Source organism: Bactrocera neohumeralis, chromosome 4 (genome assembly GCF_024586455.1).
Source record: "Bactrocera neohumeralis isolate Rockhampton chromosome 4, APGP_CSIRO_Bneo_wtdbg2-racon-allhic-juicebox.fasta_v2, whole genome shotgun sequence".
Lineage (NCBI taxonomy): Eukaryota > Metazoa > Arthropoda > Insecta > Diptera > Tephritidae > Bactrocera > Bactrocera neohumeralis.
The window spans coordinates 79,810,929-79,832,650 of NC_065921.1; the positions used below are offsets into that span (position 1 = coordinate 79,810,929).

At 35.1% G+C, this 21,722-nt stretch overlaps 2 protein-coding genes across 7 annotated transcripts in view; one reads left to right on the forward strand and one right to left on the reverse strand.

Annotated features, from left to right (window-relative positions):
• LOC126757161 (uncharacterized) overlaps positions 1–21,722 on the forward strand; it is a 290,797-nt gene that overhangs the window by 43,564 nt on the left and 225,511 nt on the right. The gene's annotated exons all lie outside the window — the stretch shown is intronic.
• LOC126757180 (general odorant-binding protein 57c) lies at positions 4,304–6,866 on the reverse strand. The gene is made up of 2 exons (XM_050470878.1): positions 6,347–6,866; positions 4,304–4,903 (listed from the first exon to the last, which is right to left on the reverse strand). The coding sequence occupies exons 1-2, from the start codon at positions 6,512–6,514 to the stop codon at positions 4,517–4,519; spliced, it is 555 nt and encodes a 184-aa protein (XP_050326835.1). The 5' UTR covers positions 6,515–6,866; the 3' UTR covers positions 4,304–4,516.

The following is a 21,722-nucleotide window of genomic DNA, read 5'->3' on the forward strand; positions in this document are numbered from 1 at the left end:
ACAACAGAAAATATAGTAAAAAAACAACAAAAATACTACACAGCCTAAACAAATAAGCTTAAGCGCGCTTAAATATCCAGCAAACAAATGTGAAACACACAAATACTAGCCGCTGGGGGAAAAAAGCGCCTGAAAGCATGCTTCATTATAACAAAAAGCCACCAGCGCTACGCTACCGCTATGATTACGTTGAACTTGGATTTTTGCGCTTTGATGGACCTGCCCCCACTAGGTAAGCAAACGTAATGAGAAGTATAACAACAACAGCAACAATAATAACTCGACGCTATTAAGCTGCCTCAAAACCAAACGGCAACCAAAGTAAGCCTGACCAGAAACTGCGAAAAAAGACGAACAAAGCAAAAAAGCTATAGAAAAAAGAAAAGCAAAGCCAAAAAAAATTGAGAGTGGATGGATGTTAGCTAAATGAAAGCGAGGAGAGAGCAAAATCGCCAGCGCATATTAGCTTAGATGTCAAGCCACCAGCATAAACATGTATTTAAATGCGTTCAGAGTGTATGTGTGTGTGTCGTTATTCAACATAATATATTTACTATTATAAAAACAAGAAGAAACATTACCTTCGGTTGCACAGAAGCGATACCGCACACAAATAAAAAACAATTTCATTAAATAACTTCATTTTGATAGGTCAGTTTGTATGACAGCTATATGTTATAGCGGTCCGATCTGAATAATTTCTTCGGAGATTATATCATTGTATTAGGGAATAACCCATGCCAAATTTCTTGATGATATCTCGTGAAATGAAAAAGTTTTCCATACAAGCACTTGATACCGATCGTTCAGTTTGTATGGCAGCTATATGCTATGGTAGTCCGATCAGAATAATTTCTTCGGAGATTATACCATTCTATTAGAAAATTACCTCCACCAAATATTTTGATTATATCTCGTCAAATGAAAAGGTTTTCCATACAAGCACTTGATACCTATCGTTCAATTTGTATGACAGCTATGTGCTATAGTAGTCCGATTTGAATCATTTCTTCGGAAATTACATCATTCTATTAGAGAATTACATCCACCAAATTGTTTGATGATATCTCGTCAAATGAAAAAGTTTTCCATACAATCCCTATATTCTGATCGTCCAGTTTGTATGACAGCTATATGCTATAGTGGTTCGATATTGGCCATTTCAACAAATGAGCAACTTATTGGTGAGAAGAGTATTTGTTGATAATTTTAGATCCATATTTTCAAAACTGAGACACTAGTTTGCGTATATAGCCAGCCACAGCAAGATTGACTCAACTCGTCAGGCTGATCATTTATATATGTAACTATTATATATCTCGTAGGGCCTTTACTGTTTTTGTTTGAGTGTTACAAACATCGGCGTAATGACCATAACCTACTCTGGATATAAATAAAAAAATAAAACCCACAACAACAAAGACATCCATATCAAAGCGGATTGTTTGTCTCAGCGCCGCTAGTCGTTGCCAGCTTCCTTCGACACAGCGCCGACGATGCGTTGAAAATCCAAATGAGCATATGTGTCCCGCGTTCTCAAGTGGCAGGAGACGACAAGTCCAGCGGGCTACTACATTCCAGTTACTATACCCACATACCTATGTACATGTGTGTGTTGAAGTGCGCCTGCTGGCGAGCTGCTAAGCCGATTACGGGCACAGCGCATAAATAAGTTGTTGTCGCCGCACATGTTCATAACATGCGCTCTCCTGTCATGTAGCGCTCATCCGCTAGACGCTTGTTATGCGCCCGACTTGCTGCAGCTTGCTAGCTCCAATCCTTAGACTTTTTTTTCCGCAATTTTGACCTGCTTGGTCTTTTTTGCGTCGGCTTAAGCGTGTTCTTTCGTTGCGTTGCCTGGGGTGGCGCTTGTTAAACAAAGCATCCACAATATTCTCTAGATTGATGTGACAATCTTGGTCACTGTTGGTTTACTTATTGTTTTTGTTGTAATGAGAATTTTTTCTTTATTTTGCTTTGTTCTTTTTTTGTTGCTGTTTGCTTTTATATTTAGTCGTCTTAAGTCATATCGTGCTCGACATATTAGGCGTTGTTAAGGGTGTGCGTCATCGCTCTACCACTGACCCTTATATTTTATGTGTTTATACTGTATATACATACTTATATACATAATTTGTCCTGGTTTTGTTAATGAGCGTAGGCTTTTCAATTGACTGCCTCTCATGGGATTTATTTTATTTTTTTTTTTGTAATAACTTTCGTTATTCAATGTTGATTTAATGCTTACAAGATTTATTAATGTCCAAAATTTAATGAAAACACCGGAAATACATAAATTAAGAGTGAGCTGGTGGACAAAAGAGCTTTGTGTTTCTTTTTTCCATGAATTATGTGAGGTTTTAGGCAGCAAAAATTTAATTATGAAACTCTTAGAAAGGACGTTCTCTTTAGTTGGCAAAATTGGCAGAAACAGTGTGTGCTTCTTATCTCTGTAATCAAGTGTTCAAACAAAGCTTTCATTCTATTCTATAAATTGTCCTTTCAACATAAATTATATTTTTTGAGCGTTCTTTTCCGTCCAGACAACACGACCTAGCCAGCGCATCTTGATTCGCTGAACTATGTCAATGTCGCTGCATATCACGTACAGCACATCGTTCCTTCGACTGCGGTACTCGCCGTTGCCAATGCGCAAAGAACCATAAATTTTCCGCAGAGCCTTTCTCTCGAACACTCCTACGGTCGACTAATTAGCGCAGATTTCAGTGGATTATAGTGGGGTAATGTAACGACTGCTCCATCGTCATCGATTGAGGAATCGGGTTCACCATCTCCTGGTGTTATGGTTTCGCTACCATTCAGCAGACTGGAGAAGTGTTCCATTCATGCTTTTAGTACGCACTGGGGCCAGTCACTAAATTACCACTTTGAGTCCTACAAGGGTATACTCCGGTCTTAAAACCTTCCGTTAGTCAACGTACTTTTTCTTAGAACTTTCGAGCATCAAAAGTATCTACAAACTTAAAAATATCACGCAAACAAAAAACTCCATAGGATCATTTTACAAAGCTTATCTTAATATTTCGACTACACCGAGGGCGCTATATCCCAAAATCCTATTTAAAACGCATTTTCAATCTTAAAAATATAACCAAAACAAAAGCGCATGCAAACATTTTAGAAAGCTTGGGTTAACACGATGACTTTACAGAGGACACTAGATCTAAAGAGCGTCTGTCAGAAGTATTATCGAGTTGAGAAATATAACCCGATTTCTCGTTGAATAAAAAGTCGATAATTTTAAAATTTTTCGTACTTAATATCTTTCCAACTTGTGTAAGCTTATGTTTGAACGAAGTTATTTTTTAGTTAAGAAACGAAAATGATACCATTCTTAATAAAAATGCTCAAGGGTTCTTGTCTGTGCTATTTGCCATACTACAAAAAATTGTCTAAAGTCCTCGAAACAGCTCTTTAAAGGAAAAATCATTGAACGAAAATTTTTATTATATGTATACCCTCAACTACTTCATTACCTCTAAAATGTTCATACCATTTTAAGCCCCTTGGTAATGAAACAATTTCGTACTTATGTGAATGTTGAAAGGTTTGTGTCTCTGCTATTTGCGCCATTACAAAAATTATCTTAAGCAAGAAATTCAACACCATTAGAAAAGAAATGTCAAAAATATTTAATATACTCTCTCAACTGGTTCAACAACATCGAAATGTTCACAACAACAACCCTCTTTTAGCCGCTTGGTCTAACTTTCTAAGTTAGGAGTCTCGATATCTTGCTTCCCCAATTTAATAACTGGAGCTTGTCTGGTGTGAAATCACTTGCAGCGCACTATAAGATTTATATATCGTTCACGGTCCTAATTGACCATTTAAGTAGCAAGAGCAAGACTGGAGGCTTAGCTAATGAAGGAAGTCAATGTCTTTAGTGAATAAGAAAAGTGACCTGATGATATTAAAATTCTTTAATGCTATTAAGAGAGCTCCCACCTTTTCCGACCATGAAAAAAATTGCTCACTTTTCTGGGCCCAATTTGTGTCAGTACTCAGAAAATTCTAAAATCGTAATCCCAAATCTGTCACACTAAGTAGTTGTCCGCTTGTTTACTTTTGCCAAATTTATCAATCGTGCGTATTACTATACATATATTAAGTAACTTCGATTTCTTTATTGATGTTGTCCGATCAAAACCAAATGTTCTCTTTAACGTTTCAATATTATACAGGTCTGCTATCCAAAAACTAATGCAAGGCTTAATGACAATTTATACGTTCTCTTATTATTTCTTTTCTTTGCATTTTACCTTGAAGCTGCAACTTGAGATTAAATTTCTACCAAAAACTTTTATTGTAGTTTGTAAAGTGTTTTGTATTTACCATATTTTACGCAGAAACAATAATATATAAATATAATTAAATAACATATTAAAATTGCCGAAACTAAAAAAATTTCGGTTAGCCACTAATTCAGATGCTATGGTTAACATAGATCTTTTGCTTTGAGATTTCTTTCTCAACGAACCATATATCTAGCCGCTCATTTTCTACGCCTTTCCTCTGCCGCTTCATCCACCTCGTCACTGTAGTAGTCCTCCTCCTCTGAATTGAGCATACGCGCGCATAACATCATGCCAAAGCTATATTCGCACGGATCATCCTCCATATCATTGGCGGCCTTACACTCGAGCATATTCTCGTAGCCTTCATCATTCAAAATGCCCAATTCATGCAATGCCTCGGCATCCAATTTGCCATTTGTGTCCATGAAGCCCATGCCATTTAGCAGACAATCGGCATAACATTTGAATTTCATATCGATATCTTCCGGACTCGGATCGGTGGGAAATTCATCTAGTTCTTGGAAGGTGATGTTGTGTTTCACTTGGCAGGCCTCGACGAAACTGTGTAAGGGAGCGGTTGGTGTCTGATAAATAGAAAGAAAAAGAGGGAAAATGAATTAGAAGAGTAAGAAAGAAAGGAGAATATGATAAGAAGAGAGAAGGAGAGATAGAGATAAATAAACAAAATGATAAATAGGGAGAGATAAAGAAAGCAAGACAAAAGGGGTTGGATAAAGAGCGGGAAGGAGTTGGAACAATTGATAAAAATGTGGAAGTAATATCTAAATAGAAATAATAACAAAAGTGTGGATATTGAGTAAGAGCGAGGAACATGTAAGTTCGAAAAAAGGTGGAGAGAGAAGAAGCGCGAATGGAGTAAAATATTCAGAAATAAATAAAGAGATTTTCAATAGGGCACTACAAAAGTAGACCAATAGGGACAACAAACGACGCCATATTTTTTCCCGCTCATGCGACATTCCTCTTCAGTAAAGTTTGCCATTTCATCATGGAAAGATACACGATCCAACAACGAGTCGAAATTATTAAAATTTACTACCGAAATTCGGAGTCAGTGGCCTGAACTTTAAGAGCGCTGCGTCCCATTAATGGTCGTCATAATCGTCCTGTCAGATCAACAATTGAGCGTCGGTGAGACAACAAAGTGTACTGCCGCTAGCGCATCAATTGAGGAAAACCCAAATCAGTCTCTCACACGTCGTTCTGAAGCGTTGGGCAACTCTGTGACATTGTTGTAGCAAATTTTGCAAAAATATCTTGACCTACATCCTTACAAGATTAAATTGACCCAACAACTGAAGCCGTTTGATCAACAGAATCGTCGTATGTTCGTGAATTGACCTGAGAAACAAATTGAAAATGATCCGGGTTTTCATAGAAAAATCATCTTCAGCGATGAGACTTGTTTCTGGCTGAACGGCTTCGTCAATAAGCAAAATATGCGTTATTGCTCAGGCAAATTCTCACGTATTCCATGAGCATCCCGAAAAAGTTACGGTTTGGTGCGATTTATGAGCTGGCGGCGTCATTGGGCCGTACTTCTTCCATGATGATCAAGACCGGCACGTTACTGTGAATGGGAATCGCTACCGCTCAATGATAACCGAATATTTTTGGATCGAATCGGATGATATGGACTTGAACAATATGTGGATCTAACAGGTCGGCGTCACAAGCTACACAACGAATGTCACAATCGATTTATTGAAAATCAAGTTTGGTCAGCGTGTTATCTTACGAAATGGTCCAGTCAATGGGCCTCCTCGGTCGTGAGTTTTGACGCCGTTAGATTATTTTCTGTGCGGCTACATACGTCAAGTCTCTGGTCTATGCCAATTTATGCTTGAAACTTTACTTTATTTAAAATTTCGAAAACTCCACTTCAGTTAATAATATAGAAATTTGATCTAATATCGAAAATACAGCGAGGTCGCTCTGTGGAGCTTTTTCTGAGCACAGCATAACCTATTAAAGTTCATTAAAAATATATTTTTCATTCACTGTACCAATGAGACGGCGCCAGGTGGCAACGCAAACACCACAAAAACCACCAACAACACCAACCAAGTGAGTCCAGGTATTGACATTCCTTTACCGCCGTCCGCAGCCAACACAGTAGCGCTCATTGTTGCTGTTGTTGTTGCGCGTTTTTCATGTGCACCAAATTGATACATCCTCAACAAGTTGTATGCACAATACAAAAACAAAAAACCCAAAAACAAAACTGTACACTTAGCAAAAACGCGAATTTATTTTATGACTTTCGCACGAAATCAGCACACAGCAAAGGAAATGGAAATGTTCAAAAAAAAAAAAAAAACGCAACGGTAAAATTTGTGTTTCGCAAAAATTCCACGGCAATTGCCAACGCCACTCGACTCGTTCGACTCGCTCGCCACGTTTCCACTTCACAAAGCGTTTTTGCCCCCTGTTCTGGCTGACAAGTGAGAACTTTTTTGCACTAATGAAAAACTTTCGACGCCGTTGCACATTTTTATATGCGAAAAGTTTTGATTCGATATTGTTTTTGGCCGACGCCAGCAGTCAGCAGCCTGCAGCCGGCAGCCGGCGATTACGCCAACAACTGCGCTTTTGTCTGCGGCAGCAGTAAAAATGCAAACTCAATAAAGCGGCGGATAAAAATTAAAAGTCGCGTTTGTAAGCGCAATTTCGACGCAAACGCTTGCCACACCGCGCTTCCGTGCGACGCCACCGAAAGCGCCAACGCTGCATTATAACTATATGTATTTGTGTGTGTGTGTGTGTGCGTTCGCTAACTGTATATAATAGGACCTTCATAATTTAATTACACTGATTCCGGTTGCAGATAAATGCGCCTCGGTGTGGTCGTGATTAAAACTTCGTGTGTCGGTAGCTGCAATAACAACAACAACAACACATACAGTAGCTTTGCCACAAACGAATGTGCGCTTTGATTGTCATCGCACCCAAATTAATTGCTATTGAGATTTAAATTATAGTAATTATTTTGAGATGCGCTGATAGCGCGATTTCAATCTTTAACTGTAAATGAGTTGCACCAATATGCGTAATTATGCAGCTGCCGGGGATTTTTGTGTGGGAGATTGAGTAAGTGAGGTTATGTTTTTGGTTTATAGGTATTTTTAAAAAATTTCAATCTAATTATTAATATTTGTTCACACATATAGTTATATGTAATTTTAAAAATTTTTCACGGCGCTGAAAAGTAGGCAACTAATTTTATATGTGAGGTTATGTTTATGGTTTGCGGATATTTTGAAACAATTTTATCTCAATTATTACTATTTTTTATATGAGTAGGTGATTTATACAACTTTTCATTCTGTCATGACGCTGAAAAGTATGCTACTACTTTTAAAACTGAGGTTCTGATTTTATTTGCAGGCATTTGTAAATAATTTCATTAAAAGTATTAATATTTGTTCATATACAGTTATCTACAACTTTCGAAAATTTTGACGGCGCCCAAAAGTAGGCAACTCATTTTATATGTGAGGTTATGTTTTTGGTTTCATGGCATATTTTTTACAATTTTACTTCAATTATTAAAATAAGTATATAGATTAACTTAATTTAACTGATTAATAAAATTTTGGCTAAAATTTGTTTATCCATATAGCAGATTTATACTATTCGGAATATTTTTCATAGCGCGGAAAAGTAGGCAACGAATTTTCCAAAATTATACTATTCCGAAAAACAGTATTTGAATTAATTTATATATATGTATATATGTATATATTATATAGCAAGTGAATAAAGTTTTCGTGGCGCTGAAAAGTAGGCAACTATTTTTATATGTGTGAATAAGTTTATGGTTTACAGACATTTTTAGACAATTTAACCTCAATTCAAAGTTTGTTTATTTACATAGACGATTTATATTACTTTATTTAATTTTCATGGCGCTGAAAAGTAGGCAACTGTTTTAATAAATGAGGTTAGCCATCGATTCGCAGATATTTTTAAATGATTTTAACATAATTGTTAAAATTTGTTAATCTATATTGCTGATTTATACAATTTGGAATATTTTGTGTAGCGCCGAAAAGTATGCAACTATTTTTAAAATCATATGATTGTTTCCAAAATTACAATATTTCGAGAAATAGTATTCGACATAGTTTATTATGTAGAAACTTAATCAAATTTTCGTGGCGCTCAAAAGTATGCAACCAATTTTATATGTGGGGTTGTGTTTTTGGCTCACAAGCATTTCTAAATAATTTTTCCTTTCAATTATTAAAAATTGTTTAAATATATATGATTTATAAAACTTTAGTTATTTTTCATTGCGCTGGAAAATAGGCAACTATTTTAGTAAAAGAGGTTATGCTTAGTTTTGCAAATATTTTTATACAATTTCAATTTAATTGTTATGTGTTTATCTATGTACATAGCTGATTTGTACAATTTGGAATATTTTTCGTAGCGCGGAAAAGTAGGCAAAGAAATTTTTATTGGTCGAGCATATCACTTCGGTTATCATACAAACTGATCGATCAAATCAATATTAAAACTTTTTTCTCTCTTATGCTTTAAAAGAATGTTATTTTAGCTTCGGCGCTTCCGTAGTTAACGTTTCATCTTGTTTTTGTAATGCTATAGAACCACAAGCTGCTGAAAAAATTCAGTTTGTAGCATTTTTATTGCTGAGCGTGCTAATCAACATACGCACACAGCCACAGTGCATCACTTTTATCGGCGATTTTAAAGACTTTTGCGTCTTCAGCACTCATTCAACATTCATGACCATTCCGCCATCAAAGAAAAGTAAGCGGAAAATAAACTTTTACATTTCACCATCAACGCTTATATTTGCTTTAAGCGTCTACTTTTTCTAGGCGCACGCTCACCTTATCATCCACTTGACGTAATTACCCCATTCATGCACTCGTTTGCCGTTGCAAAGGTTAAAATTTTACACTGCTTTTCAAATTGCTCGAAACTCAGGTGTACTTAGGCGTATGTATGAATGCACAGTTAGGTAAGTATATATATATGTATGTCTGTACATACATATATAGTTTGGCTTAGCTCAACTCCGCATTTATTCCGCTCGCATTGCTGTCATGCACCGCAAACACCGTCAAAGTCAATGGCCAGTCATTAGAGTTGATGTACTACTTGTAGTTGCAACTTACTTACTTGCAACTAGCATTTGTTGCAATGTCCTGCCATGCAATATGGTTTTTTTTCATCTATGGTATTTACAGCTTCAAGTGGGGGTAAACAAGTTCTCTAATAATGCTTACAAGTAAACACACGCACAGATATACATATACCTACACACATATTTTGTATGTATGTGTGACTTTGTGCGTTGCATACAGAAAAATATTACGAAAAGTTGCAATTTGCAGCAAACATCAGTGCAACAGCGCATAAAACTTTTGCACTGAACTTTAGTGTGCATGTGTTGGCTTGTGTGAGTTGAGTTTGTGTGTGTGTGTGCGTTTAGTTTTGAGGTTGCTTACTTTTCATTACTCCGGTTTAGTGCCTCGCTGCTTGTTTTTGTTGATGTTAGGGCTGATGTTGCCGCAGATGCTGATGTGGTGATGTTTTAGTTGTTGTTGCTGCCGTTATTTTTGTTTATTGTTGTTGTATGTACGCTTTGTTGGCAATTGCTTTGGCTTTCTGAGTTGCTAAATATTTTCCGACACTTCCACACAACTGTAAATGAGTATACACACAAACACATACATATATATATATATATACATATATAAGAGTACATACATAAACTGCTTTTACCAACACATATTCAGTTAAAAATTTTAGTTTTATCCATGTGTCACGCATATAATTATGCATTTTAAGACCGCAGTGAGTTAATTATGACATTCCTCTGACCTGCTTCCGAAATTAGAGAAATTATATTTGCTAAACGCAACCACACATGGGTCCTCTGATTTACGCATGCTTGTTTTATCATACATATGTACTTATGTATATATAATATGTGCACAGATTTATTATATTAAATAAATGTGCGCATATTTTGACCTGTCAAAATGGTCAGCAGACTTCTCACAAACACTATCATAAGAATTTAAATTGTTCAGGGACTCATAGCACCACACGACCCATTTTCTACTGCATGTTTTTACCGTTATATGATGTATTGTTATTTACCTATACATAAAGAACTAGTGGCCTTTCATGAACCATATGTGACAAAATTCTGCCAATTAGTGAGTGGTCAACTCTCGTAAACAGGTAATTGGCTTTTTTCATTAGCATGTTAGGATTTGCATATTTTGATAGAAGTGATTTTCAGACAAAGATTTTCTGACATAACATTAATTGACTTAACTTAACTTAACTTAACGTAACTTAAGTTAGCTTAACTTAACTTAGCTTAACTTAACTTAACTTAACTTAACCTAACTTAACACTCAACTTAACTTAACCTAATGAAACTTAAGTTAACTTAACTTAACTTAACGTCGCTTAATTTAACTTAACTTAACGTAATTTAACCTAACTTAACACTTAACTTAACTTAACGTAACTTTACACTTAACTTAACTTAACTTAACATAATTTAACTTAAATTAACTTAACTTAACGTAACTTAAGTTGACTTAACTTTACTTAACGTAACTTAATTTAACTTAACTTAACTTAAATACAACATAACGTACCTCAATTTAACTAAATCTTATCTAACTTATGCTAATCTAAACGACATAAATCTAACCTAACCTATATAACCGAATAAAACTCAACTTAACGGAAGCCAATTCGACACAAGCTTACTTACCCAATTCCCCTAAAACTAATTTATTATATGCTAAACTCAATTCCCTTAACCTAACTTGTAATAACGCAAGGCCACTTAAATTAACTTAACGAAAATAACCTAAAGTACATTAATCTAACTCAATTCAAGCCAAGTTATCCAATCGAACCAAGCCTGAACTAAGCTAACCTCTGCACAATTTAACCTATCCTAAAGCGCACCGAAATTAACTTCACATAACTAAATCTAGCCATTTTTTTGAAGAATCATCCATAATCTATCCACTTATATCTACTAACAAAACACTGATGCCCGAAGAATAATACTCTTCGTCCATCGAAATCCAACGCAGAATAACTTTACCAACAGGTGCTACTTCGGATTGAGTATGAAATTGAGAAGTAAAATCCTTTCTTGATGAACAAAAACCGAAAACTGAAAGTCTCTTATCATCTCCGTCCTACTATATGGTACACGGGCATGGTCAATAACCACATTTGATGAGTCGCGTTAGGAGTTTTCTAGAGAAAGGTTCTATCTTCGACCTTATTCCTATACTCAGAGAAAAAGAGGCTGAGTTGAAGACTTGAGAGTGTAGTTTTACAGAAAAAGCATTTGATCTTCAGATACAGGGTAGACAAATAAGAAGTGTGTTTCAAAGAGCACAGCTTCACCGCAGTTCCAACTGTTCAATTCGAACAGAAGAGTATCCGAAGAGAGTTTTTATAGAGGGAACACTATTAATTTGGTTCTGTACAAAATATTTACATAATCCTTGAGGCTAATTTGTTTAGCCAAGGAGGGGTACTGAATTAGCATTAAAGAGCTACGCTTACTTGGACCTAAAGACAACAACTTTATTAAAAAAAAAACATTTTTTTTCATAATTCTTTGCATGAAGTGATTTCTTCTTAAATTTTGTTTTTAATGTTTGTATAGGTTTTATGTTTCTTATGTGTATTTGTATTTGTATATGCATGTGTCCATCATATCCGCATAATATTAATAAAGAATATAGTATATCTCTTGTTGTTGTTGCTTTTCATTTTGAGTTTATTAAGTTTCTCGGTCGACTTCCGTTTTTTCGGTTTGTTGGTTTGGCATGCCAGTTACCACATCCGTTTCCGTTTTGCTATATATCAAATGCATACGCGCTTTACTGTCGTCAGCCTTTGGCAAAGCCACGTAAAATCAAAAAACTCCATGTATATGTTTAAAACCATAGGCCCTTTACAGTGTTGTGTATGTTAATAGAATAACAGGAAAAGTTTAACTTTAATAAAATAGATAAACAAAATAGCCAAATGTTTTGAAAAAATACGAAGAGTCAATGCAGTATGCGATGGTGCATTATCGTTGTGCAAAAACCCAGAGTTATCGGTCCATAAATCCGGCCTCTTTTTACGAAAATCTTCTCGCAAGCGACGCACAACACTCAAATAGTGTTCTTTGCTGACAGTTTGGCCGATCGGAGGGTATTCAGAGTGCACCACATTTCGATAATTGAAGAAAACTGTCGACATAACCATAATTTTTGACCTGCCTTGATGTGATTTTTCTGATTTCGACTCACCTTTGCCACGATATTCGGCTCAATGATCGTCTGTTTCCGGGTCGTAAGCATACATCCAAGACTCATCGCCAGTAATAATACGTTTTATGACATCTTGGTTGTCTGAAAGCATTGTTTCACACACGTTAACCCGACGTTGTTTTTCAAAAAAATTGAGTGATTTTGAAACCAATCGTATGTTTCACTTTGTTTTAGGCCCAAACAATCTTTCAAAATGGTTTTTACTGATCCTTCTGATATTTCAACGATGTCGATAAGATCTCTGACTCTTAATCGTTGATTCTCAAGCACCAATTCATTTGGTTTATTGACGTGCTGTTCACCAAGTTATGTAGTCCGTCCTGGACGTGGTTCATCGTCAACGAGTTCTCGACCCTCTTTGAAAAATTTGTACTAATCAAAAACACTTGTTCACGACCAACAATCATTATCGAAGGTCTTTTCCAACATTCTGAAAAATTCAGATTCCGCACAAAAAATTTAAGGAACTTCTTTGTTGAATTATTTCACTCATCTTTAAAATTGCCGAATGCACTTTATGTACTTCAGAAAGGCAAGCGTATAATAAACTCTAATGGTTAGTCTGATGTGACATTTGTCACAAATGTCACTGACAGTCAAAGCAATCTAGAAAAGAAATATTTCGACGAATGAGTTTTCAAGTGAAATTTAAATTAGAAATTCTTACTATTATTTGCCCATTGTAGTTTGTGAAAAAATATTTCATAGGGAAAAAATATAAAATGTATTTGAGAATATTATTCAATGGTTGTTATATAAAAAATATATACTGATAGAATATTTTTTACAAATTTTGTATTTAAAAATGTATCTGCTAAATAATATTTATTTCAAAAACAACCCCGATCCTCCATAAATTAATCACCACTCTGTGAATTCCTCGGCAACATTACACGAGAGTGTTATTTACAGCACTTGAGCGGAGAATGTTAATGAATGTAATGAATTTGGCTTTCACTTTTTGAAGCCACTGTGTGTTAGTTGGTGTACATGTATGTGTTGTTGGGTGTATGCGTGCGTGTTAGTGTAATTCCAGCAATTAGTTTCTCAAATGGCGTTGATGAAGACGCCAACTATGACATGGAAGTGAAGGAGCTGCGATGACAACACGAAGAACAATAACTATGACAATAACAACAACCATTACATTTACAATAACAAAAACATTTACAACAACAAACATTTACAACAACAGTAACACTTACAACAACAATAACATTGACGACAACTGTAACATTTACAACAACAGTAACATTTACAGCAACAATAACATTTACAACAACGGTAACATTTATAACAACAATAACATTTACAACAACAATAACATTGACAACAACAATACTATTAAACACAACTACACCAACAAAGTTTGCAACAACAATAAAGTTTACAACAACTTCACTAGCAAAATTTACAATAACCACGATTGCAACAGCACCTACAAGAACAACAAAAACAACAATAAAATTTACAACAACCACACTAATACAATTTACAACAACTACATCAACAAATTTTACAACAACTATAAAAGCAACAATACCTACAAGCAACAAAACAGCAACATCCGCAAAAACACTCTCAACAACAACAACACTAAATTAGTATAAATCTGTGGTTATGGAATTTTCTTAGGTAATCTTCACAACGGCAGCTCAACAGCGTGTGGCACATGGAATGTGGACAATTTTAAGGTTTCAATTTATCGCAAAATTGCCAAAAATTTTAAAAGCAGACTCACACATGCACACACACACCCATATTAACCACTCATATGCAATTTGCTATGTTTACCGAAGACTCAGGCAAGATTCGGTGCGTTTGTGTGTTTTCTTTTAATATAAACTCAAATGAAATATATTAAAATGCATGAGTGCGCAGCTGTTGTTGGTTTAAACAAACACACACACACATACATATACATACATACGAATGCGTGGCAAATGCAGATTTGCAGCTATCCAAGTCCACAATATCCAGTTGACCATCTATGCAGAATATCTGCTGTGGCAACCTGCACACATACATACATACTAATGGTCACACACACACATAAAAATATATATGTTACATGTATTTATATGTATATATGTGTGTGCTTGTTTCGTACTAATGCAAATATTTGGTATGTTTACAGCAACTTATGTTGCGGCTGTTGTTGCTAGCAAATATTTGGCTTACGAAATTACAAAATTTTTGAACAATTTGCGGTGTTATAATTAAAAATATGAAAACTATTTGATATTTAGTTGAAAATATACAGATTTTATTCCAGCTATAACTATTCTTAATAAGCAAACATTTGCTTACGATTTTCAGAACGTGGTTTTCTTCAGTAGCCAAGTGAAGAAAATTGGTCTAAAATTTATTGAAAATATTTCTTATGAATTTTTGAACAATTTTTGGTGGTTAACTGTAATATTCATATAATTTTTTTATAACAAGAATTCCTTACTCTGCAATTTTGTAATTCAAAAATAACCCGAGTCGTGATGCAAACCTACATATGTTTATGTGGATATGCTAAAATATATAATATGTAGTGAATAACTAGATAGCATGTAGAAAGTGATCAAACCTACATGGAACAGATAAATAAACTGAAAAAAATTCTATTGAATTAAAAACAAGAAATCAACAATAAAGAACGTAGAAATAAGGATTTAAATCGGAATTTTACTTAAACATATATTTAGAACTGAACTTAATTTAAACTAAGAATTAAACTTAGACTTAACTCAAACTTAGTTTTACGCTTAATATCACAAAACATTTTTTTAGTTGATACTGACTTTGTTACTTCAAGGAGAACTTAGAATTAAACTTAGACTTTACTTATACTTAACTTTAACTTAACTTAGACTTAACTTAAACATAATTTAAACTGAAGAACAGAAAGCAGATTTTTAGTTAACACAGATTTTTTCTTACTTAAAGGTAAACTTCCACTTAACTTAAAACGTAACCTTAAGTTAGAAATGAATTTAGGCATCACTTAAATTTATCTTACACCTTAAAACAAAAAAATAGATTTTTGGTTAAAACGGTTTTTTTTTACTTTATGGTGAACTTAGACTTAACTTAAGTCCTAATATAAAATTTTATTTTAACTTCGACTTTACTTAAACTTAATTTAGACTTCGAAACAGAAATCAGGTATTTAGTTAACACAGATTTTTGTACTTAAACTTAACCTAAAACGCTTTTTTGAATTAAACTTAGACTTAACATTAACTTAATTTTAGACTAAGAAACTAAAAACAGATTTTTAGTTAAAACTGATTTTTGGCCTTAAAGGTAAACTTAGACTTAATCTCAAACATAACTTAAAACTTAGCTTTAACTTAGACTACAGTTGTATTTAGTTTTCGACTTGGAAACAGAAAACAGATATGTATTTAGTTGAAACCGACTTTTTTCTTAAAGTTCACTTAGGCGTAACTTAAAATTTAACTTTAACCTAAAATTATACTTAACTTACAATTAAATTTAGAGTTAACTTAAACCAAAACTTAGATTTAGGAACAGAAAAAAGATTTTCAGTTTTTCAGTCCTATGTTGACTTAAGACCTAATTTTAACTTAGGCTCAGGCTTCGACAAAAGTTTTGAGCAAAAAAAAACAATACTTTTCTTTGAAAGGTAAGCTCAAGTCTACGATTTAACATGGACGGTGATATAAACTTTAACCTAGACACAAGTTTAATCATTTGACTTAACTTAGCCTAAGACGTAGAACTTTGCCTCAGACTTAAAACTTTGACTTAGACTTAAGATTTTACTTAGACTTACAACACATAATTTGTAAAACATTCTAAAGATTTTGATGAACTCAGAAACTTCCATTAAGTACTTTCAAAGGACTTAGACTTAATTTAGCCTTAGATTTAAGACTATGCCTTAGACTTAAGGCTTCTTCTTAATCTTTATAATTTCTAATGATCTTAATTAGCTCTGAAACCTCAACTTAAAGCCTCCGCAGTAGTAACTTATATTTAGACTTAACTTAACTTTGAACTTAAGATTCCTAAGAGACGAAATTTCCACTACTCTCGAAGGATTTTCATCAAAAGGGGATCATAAGTTTAGACTTAACTTAGACATAAAACTTTGCCATAGACTTTGTCGAAAAAATTAATTTTCATGAACAAAAACTTCAATTTCAAACTTCAATGGTACCTTAGACTTAAATTTAGCTTAACTTTGGACTTAATGCTTTGAATTAGACTTAAGCTTTGCATTGGTCTGGACTTTGTCTACTTTATAATGAATTTTATGTTGTTTGAAGCTTCAGTATAGCTTCTTCATAGAAGGATCTTAAAGTTAGATTTAAGACTTCTTCTTAGACCTTTTTTTACACTTAATTTTAAATACACTCTAATGATTTTCATGAGCTCAAGAGCTTCAGTTAGAGGCTTTCATAGAAAAATGTTAGACTTAGAATTAACATGTTCTTAACTTAGACTTAGACTTAAGTCTTCTTTTTAAACTCCATCTTATACTTATTTTGAAATACTCTCGAATGGTTTCCATTATCTAAAAAACTCCAATTTTGAACTTTCTTAACTTAACCAAACTTAACTTTTCTTAGACTTTGCCTTAGTCTAGATTTTGACTATTTTCTAATGATTTTCATGAATTTAGAAACTTAATTTTTAGACTTCCCAAGCTGCATCTTCTTCCCATTCTCACTATTTTCACTTTGTATTGCTTGTCACCTAATGTAGACCTCATCAATTCCTCCCAAATATTGGCAGCTTTGAAAAATTCGAAAATGCAATCATCTTGAGATCTTCTCGAATTGATGGCTGCTCGCATTGTGCCACAAACATTGCGCAAAAACACTGCAACTTAGCGGGAAGCAACGCATCAGCTACTAAATTGCTTTGCGGCACGCGCAGTTGGTGGCGGCCATTGCTCCTGTTAGCGCCCTGCCGCACTTGCTTGTAACGAATACCCAATGTGCATTGCTGCCGTTTCCTCTCGCCGCTGACAACAAAGTCAGCGCCTAATACGCTATACTTGCTGCAGTTGCGCAGCCACTGTAGCGCCAGTGTACGTTGAACGCACGCAAACGTTGAGGACGAAAATATGTAACAACAACAACGGCAAAAATTTGAATTAATAAAAATAAAAGAGAATACACCATAAACCAGCTTTACAATGGCGTGACAACAAGCAGCAATGCAGTGCACGAAAACGAGCGAAATAATAAGCGAAATTGTCAAGCGCGCGGCCAGAAAAGCAGAAGCCAGCGCTATATATATATTATATACTTGTACATGCAATAAAATCAACAGCAACAAAAAGAAAAGGCAAGCGCCAGCATGAAATCTGTGTTGCGCGTAGTATAGCGCTGAGGATAGCTGCAAAGAGGGGTGCATACACACACAAACATACGCAGGCGCGCGCTCGCCAAGGGCTGATGTCACGAGGCAAAGTGGTTCAAAACTAACAACCAGCTGCTGCCCGGTTTCGCTTTGGGAATACTCGTTGCGAAATATTTAATATATATAAATATATATGTACATAAATATGTCGTTACCAAAAATCAACAACAACAAACGCAGAAGAGCACAACGCTAGCTCGTTGGTGGTGCGCCCAGCGCCCCAGTCGCCGAAAACGGAAAGCGCGCATTGCAATTGGCAGCAGTGGGAAATGAGTTTTTGCAAGTGGCTTAAGTTATTTAAAATTAAACACCAGTTCTACACAGACACACACACACACATACACTTAGAGACATTTGCGCGCTGAAATGTGTGCAGTTTGCATAGTAAATAATATTAAAATTTGTAGTTATATTTATGTAACAAAGGCGAAGAGGAATTATTTTTGTTGCTGAGTGTTAGTTAAGCGTGTCTTACTGCAGGCAAAAGGCGCGCAACAACAACACACAAAGAAAAACAAGAAAACAGGAATTAATGCCAGCGAGTTAAATAAATAAAAATTGGCTTTTAGCTGTTGGCGGCAATAAGATTAAGCATTTGTGTGCGGCAAGTAGAAATTTGGCAGTTTATAACACAAAATAACCGTAATATGTTTATAGAAGGTGCCACAAATATTATCCAAAATAAATTTTCCCAACAAAAGCTTTTAAAATTTTTATTATTTTTTTTTACAAAATAAAAAGAAAAATTTTGAACATTTTCTTATAGATTTTTGGCTATATTTTCGGTTATTTTTTTACTAGCCAAAGCGCAAATGCAACTCTGTGCTGCTTTTGTTGGCAAACCATGAGACTTTGGAAATATATCACACTGTTAAGTATATTATTCTGTACCATAAGAGCCATCGTTCTTTATATATTGCGCTCATTAAGTACAATCACCCCATATTCACCTATTCGACTACCAAAAACATACATCCTACTTGGTGATATTGAACCTTGAAAAATTCAAAGAGATTTCCATCATTGCGAACAGCGATATGGCCGGAAGCTGCAAACCAAGGTTGTGTGTAAACGAGTCGGTATATCTCTTCAGTGAGCTCAGCAAACGCTGGCCAAGAACCAAAATGCGACTCTTCTACCCAGACGAGACTCGCAAAGGCAATTATGTTTTGTCTGGATACTCTCAAGCGCTGGTCAACAATCTAGTTCTTGTGTGACTGTAAGATCCTTCCAACCCATAAAGCACCGTAAGATGTCTCCCGAACTACTGGCCTTTAGCAAAATCAATCTCACCGCAATTGCAAGTGTTCTGACTGGACACTGCTCAATAGGTTCACATTCGGTGCGGCTAAAAATGCTGTTGGATGCTGCTTATGAAAGCTGTATGGAAGCAGACAAATCACCTTGTCACTTCCTTCTTTACTGCCCGGCTTTTGCCAGATTGAGGTTAAAATAAATAGACAATTTGGGAACCTAATTCGCAATTCTGCTTTAGGGCAGTTGATTTTATCCCTTCCTCTATCTCTACTGCCGAGCGCAAATAATTACGCTTTCATATCTCAAACTTCAAAGCAAATAGAGTGGGCATTGAGCGATCCAAAACGTGAATTCAGTTGGGTTAGATTATGTTCAATGGCTGCTAATCAAAATAAGCATCGCACTTGGACCACTATTTACACCACTTTGTGATGCCAGTACACCAGCTCACTGAACTGAGGTCAGCGAGTTAACGGAAAGTGTGAGCACTCAAGCCTAAGTTCTCAAGTTCTCAGTGTTGAGATGCTCTTAACTTGTTTTCTTCCAAACAGATAGTAATATCATTCCCAGCATTATCTCGTGTACAACGATAGCACCGATTTGAACGCTTACAACTAGGTTAAGGCTAACGTTACTGAGCGCAAAGAACTTTCCATTCCAATTGTAGGTCATAATGGGGAGTCTGGTTATATAATTATTCACACAGTGCCATCTATCGGTAAACAAAAAGTACATTCTACAAGCGCCAAATATAACTGAATCTCATTTAAGTCAACTCCAAAAGCTGTCTCGTTCTAAAGATCGTGGTGTATAGTATAACCAATTTATCAGAAACTTCTTTCTATTGTTCCATTGTTCCGAGGTGAACTATTGTGGCCAAAAGACAACAGTAGGTCGATAAGACATAAAGTGGCTAGTTTGGACATACATTATGAGAAAAAGTACACGGAAATTTAAAATAACATTAAAAATACTTAATTATTCATCAATATTTATTTTGTCGCCTTCAAAGTAATCCCCACAAGATGTATTATTCTTATACCAACGATTTTTGCAGTCGTCAAAACACTTTTGATAAGCACTTTTGCCTTAACCTTCAGCTCATACAACGAATTTTGTTTTATCTCTCGGTTCGAACGAAAACGTAATCCACCGAGCGGCAATTTTAGTTTGTGGAACAAGAAAAAATCACACGGAGCCAAATCAGGTGAATACGGTGGTTGATCGATGGTATTCATGGCGTTTTTGGCTTTAAATTCGGTCACAAACGTGGCCCTATGCGATAGTACATTATCATCGTGTAAAATCCATGACTTGTTCTTCCACAATTCCGGCTGTTTTCGAAGGATGTTCTCACGAAAACGCTTCAAAACAGCCAAGTAGAACTCCTTATTGACCGTCTGTTTCTGCGGAACAAATTCACGATGAACCAAACCACGAATATCGACAAAAACAATGAGAATTACTTTGATTTTTGAGCTGCTTTGACGTAGTTTTTTGGTTTGTCGTTTTTTCCTTTCAATTTCGACTTGTGGACTTGTTGGCATGTAAACTCATAAACCCATGTTTCATCGGTAGTTATAATGCTATCTTTGAATGTGGGATCGGAATTCGCACTATCTAACATATATAAAGAGATCTGTTTTTTTTTTTAAGTTTTATCGTGATGAGTCGAGAAAGAAAGAAAAAGAACCCAAAATATCAACCAAAATCATTCGAACGGACTCGCGAGGGTGTGGAGCTCTCTTGAACAGTCCTACCAATTTAGCAAAATACATTTTTTTGAAATATAATTTACGCGGGGAATTTAATTACAATTTTCGGGTGCTTTTTTGTCACAATGTATATAGACTTCAATAGCATGTTAGATTTTTATGAATTTTCTTGTGTCTCAACCCCATAGTAAACTTAAAAAATACCGCTGTTCTCACAGAAATTTATATACTAATACTTTATGAAAACTCGAGTCTACGTACATACGAAAGTTTTCAAATGATTTTTCAACTTCTCTTACCGAAAGGTTTTCGAACATGATATTTTATCGAAAATTGGATTTGGAACCAATGCAGCTCTAAAGCAGCTTTCGAGTTTCATAGAGTTTGAGAATATTCTATCGAGATATAATTTGAAAAAGATGTTCCCAATATTTTTGGTGGTGTCGGTTAACCTTTCTGTTTTTAGAATACTGATTTATCGTTAAACTTAGCGGAAGTGTACAAAGCTTTAGTAAGGAATGGGTCAGATCAAAAATTCCATTTTCTGAGTAGTTTTGTATTTACTAGAAATTTTTTAAATTAGTGGAATATACATATATGAGATTCTTCTAGAGGTATTTTTGGTGGAGCTTATAGCTTTGTATACACACTTTCGAGTACCGGCCACTAAGAAGATTACT

Coding starts and splice junctions, on each gene's coding strand:
- LOC126757180 (XM_050470878.1), bottom strand. CDS start 6,514: ATGTATCAATTTGGTGCACATGAAAAACGCGCAACAACAACAGCAACA. Junction 4,904..6,346: donor CACCTGGCGCCGTCTCATTG/GTACAGTGAATG, acceptor TCTATTTATCAG/ACACCAACCGCTCCCTTACA.